This window comes from Mastomys coucha, unplaced genomic scaffold (assembly GCF_008632895.1).
Source record: "Mastomys coucha isolate ucsf_1 unplaced genomic scaffold, UCSF_Mcou_1 pScaffold21, whole genome shotgun sequence".
NCBI lineage: Eukaryota > Metazoa > Chordata > Mammalia > Rodentia > Muridae > Mastomys > Mastomys coucha.
In genome coordinates, this window is record NW_022196904.1 from 9382358 (window position 1) to 9385522 (window position 3165).

At 43.5% G+C, this 3165-nt stretch overlaps 1 protein-coding gene across 2 annotated transcripts in view; it reads left to right on the forward strand.

The window, feature by feature from the left end:
• The window catches only part of LOC116101628 (neurotrophin receptor-interacting factor 1), a 16028-nt gene that overhangs the window by 9641 nt on the left and 3222 nt on the right, over positions 1-3165 (forward strand). For both annotated transcript variants that reach the window (XM_031385332.1, XM_031385333.1), the window contains exons 5-6: positions 725-1207; positions 3037-3125. In XM_031385332.1, coding sequence (XP_031241192.1) covers positions 725-1207; positions 3037-3125 — 572 coding nt within the window. The remainder of the gene's footprint in view (positions 1-724; positions 1208-3036; positions 3126-3165) is intronic.

Genomic DNA, 3165 nt, shown 5'->3' on the forward strand with positions numbered 1-3165 from the left:
AAAAAAAAAAAAGCAAAAAGAGGGACTGCAGATGTACCTCAGTTGACAAAGTGTTTGCTCAGCATGCACAATCCCCAGCACCACATAAACCAGGTATGGTCATGGGTTCCTATGCTCAGGAGGTAAGAAAAACATCAAAAATTTAATATCCTCATCTGCTACATAGATCTCAAGGCCACCCTGGGTTGGCTGCAAGACAAGTTAAAAATCTATATAAAAGAAGGATGGAAAGGGAGAAAATCCATACAGATACTCTGTAATCCATATAACTTGATAATAGTACTTTTTAATATAAGAATGAGCCAGTTCCTTATGTACTTAATAAAACAGTATTTGTGTTTCTTAAAACATGTGAATGAAAATGGGTCTCACATATCTTAGGCTGGCCTTAACCTTACTGTGTAGCCAGGCTTGACCTTGAACTTCTGATCCTCTTGCCTCTATCTCCTATATGCTGGATTACAGGCATGCACCACAGTGACTGGTTTTAATGAATTTCTGGGGATATGCTACATAATTCTCTACCAACTGAGCTACATACTCAGCCTGTTTTTGTGTATGTTTTTTAGATGAGTCTGTCTTTGTGACTCTAGTTGGCCTATAACTCAGTATGTAGATCTGGCTAGACTCTTAAGAGTGATCCCCACTTGCCTCTGCCTCCCAAAAACAATGATTATAGGAATGTGCTACAATGCCTTGCTTTTGCTATGGTTTTGACTTTTAGAATGTTCTGGAACTTCTCTGGACCCTGGAATTAATTCCTTTACTGCTGAGAGTCCCCTGATGAAAATCGAGGTTGTTGAGGTCCTTACATTGAACAAGGATGTGGCTGGTCCCCGGAATGCCCTGATTCAATCCCTCTATCCAGAAAGTGGGGAAGACTTGAACCCAGGTAACCTCAAGCAAGCTAAACAGCCAAGCAAGCATTTGACTGACACTGAAGCTTCACGCCAGAAGTTCCGACACTTCCAGTATGAAGAGTCAGCTAGTCCCCAAAAGGCTGTGTCCCAGCTTCGTAAGCTGTGTCACCAGTGGTTACAGCCCAATACACATTCAAAGAAGCAGATCCTAGAGTTGCTGGTGCTCGAGCAGTTCCTGAATACACTGCCTGAGAAGTTTCGGATGTGGGTAGAGTCACAGCACCCAGAAGATTGCAAAGCAGCAGTGGCTTTGTTAGAGAATATGACCTCAGTGTCTAAGGACGATGGTGAGTGTCCTGGAAGGGTGAGGTGATAAACATCTCTGTGAAGGCTTTGTGAGGGAATGAGGAGTGCTGGGGTAACTAAAGATGTTCCCATTTCAGACCACAACATCCATATCTTCCTTGTTACCAGATTAGAATTAATGGAAACCTGAAGTGTTTAGTATCCAGCTCAGCTTACCCAAACAAAAACCTTCCATGGGCTTCAGTGGAAGCTTACAGATGCAATGTTTTTTTTTCCCCTTTATCCTGTTGAGATCCCTGACTTCCAGTTCTTTGAAGAAGCTATGAATGAAGTCCTAACTGAGGGAGGACTCGAGAGTTGACTGAGCCTGTGGGCCTACAGAAAATATGGGATGTGACAAGTGAATACACATATGATAGTATGAAGGTGGTGAAGAGGTCAGGATATAGGTGGAGTTTATGGAGGCTGCTTCTGTCACTGAAACCCACTATGACAAGAAAAGTGAAGAAAATAAGCAGGATGGATGTCCCAGTGACACATTGGCCAAGAATCTTGTGTAGCCTGTAGAAGTTGAAAAGACAAAGAATGAGTTCTTCCCTATATCCAAAAAGAACATAGTCCTGTTAACATCTTGATTTTAAACCAGCATAGGCTGATGCCAGAGCTCTGGTCTCTGAAACCTTAATACATTTTACCAGATCTGATAATGTAGGCGTATATCTAAGATATTCAAGACACCAAGTCAAGTCACCAGTTCAAGGCCTGCCTGAGCTACAAATGAGTTCAAGGTCAGTGTGAACAATTTATCATGACCTTGTCTCAAAATAGAAATGGACTGGGGCTATCACCCAGGCGTAGCACAGCATTCTGGCTTTAATACCCAGGATTTGGGGAGTGAGGCAGTTTATGACAGTTAACTAGAGTTTAACTCTCCCCAGAAGCTACATTTTTTTAAAAAAATTGGGGCATGGGCATGCATGTCTAATCACACTATCATAGTGGGTGGAAACAGGAAGGTCACTCGGGTTTCCTGGCCTCCAGCTTGGCTACAAGTTCAGTAAAAGACACTGTCTCAAATGGACATAGTAAAGAATGATGGATTAGGACACCAGACATCCTCATCTAGCCTCTGCATGCACCCAAACACACATGCATATACACTGTACTTACAAACACCAAAAAAGTTGTAAGGTGGATCCAGGAAGGAAACCTTACTGGAAGAGTTCCAGGATGCTCTAACTCTAGGCACACCTCTACCTAGGATTTCAATAAGAGCCTCAACCAATCCCCTCATCCATCTCATTTGACTGCCTTCAGCTGGCTTCATTGCCGTTAAGGCTTCCAAACACAGAATTTCTCTTTCTTAAATGTTCCAACAAAAGCTTCGTTTGCTCTAAAAGTGCATGGTCTCCCATGTCTCCCAGAGTCTGTAAAGGTGAAGGGATAGTGTGGTGGAGCAGGCTGGGTGATGTCATTTGTCCCCATTCTAGCTGGAGTAAAGTCAGCATGGTAAAAGCCCATAGAGTATGTGGAGACACATGAGGAAGGCTAGACTTGGAAGAATCCTTGGAAGGCCTGTTAGTACTAGACAGGGATGTTTAATATGACCAGAAGCACAAAATGGGTACCCATTCTGTGACCAAGGGAAGATCCTTCTCTTCTCCAAGGCACCAAAGGGGGAACCACACAAGCATGATAAGGGCTTGAAAACTAGAAACAGACTTTACCACTAAGGAAAAGGCCATTCTTCAGAAGCCAGAGCCTGAGACAGATGCTGGAATGGGGAGACAGTGAAAGGTTTCTGTAGTAGAGACACCAGTCTGCCTGAGGGCTACCACCTCATTAACTCTTTATGTGGCATCTTCTCCAGCTCAGCTTGCCTGCTGTAGTGAGGCCACTAGTCAACTAAAAGAGAAAAAGAAGGATGTGGCCACTTTACCAGCTACTGTACCACCCGAGGTAAGCAAAAACCTTTTGTTCCATTGGTCACAGCTTCCTT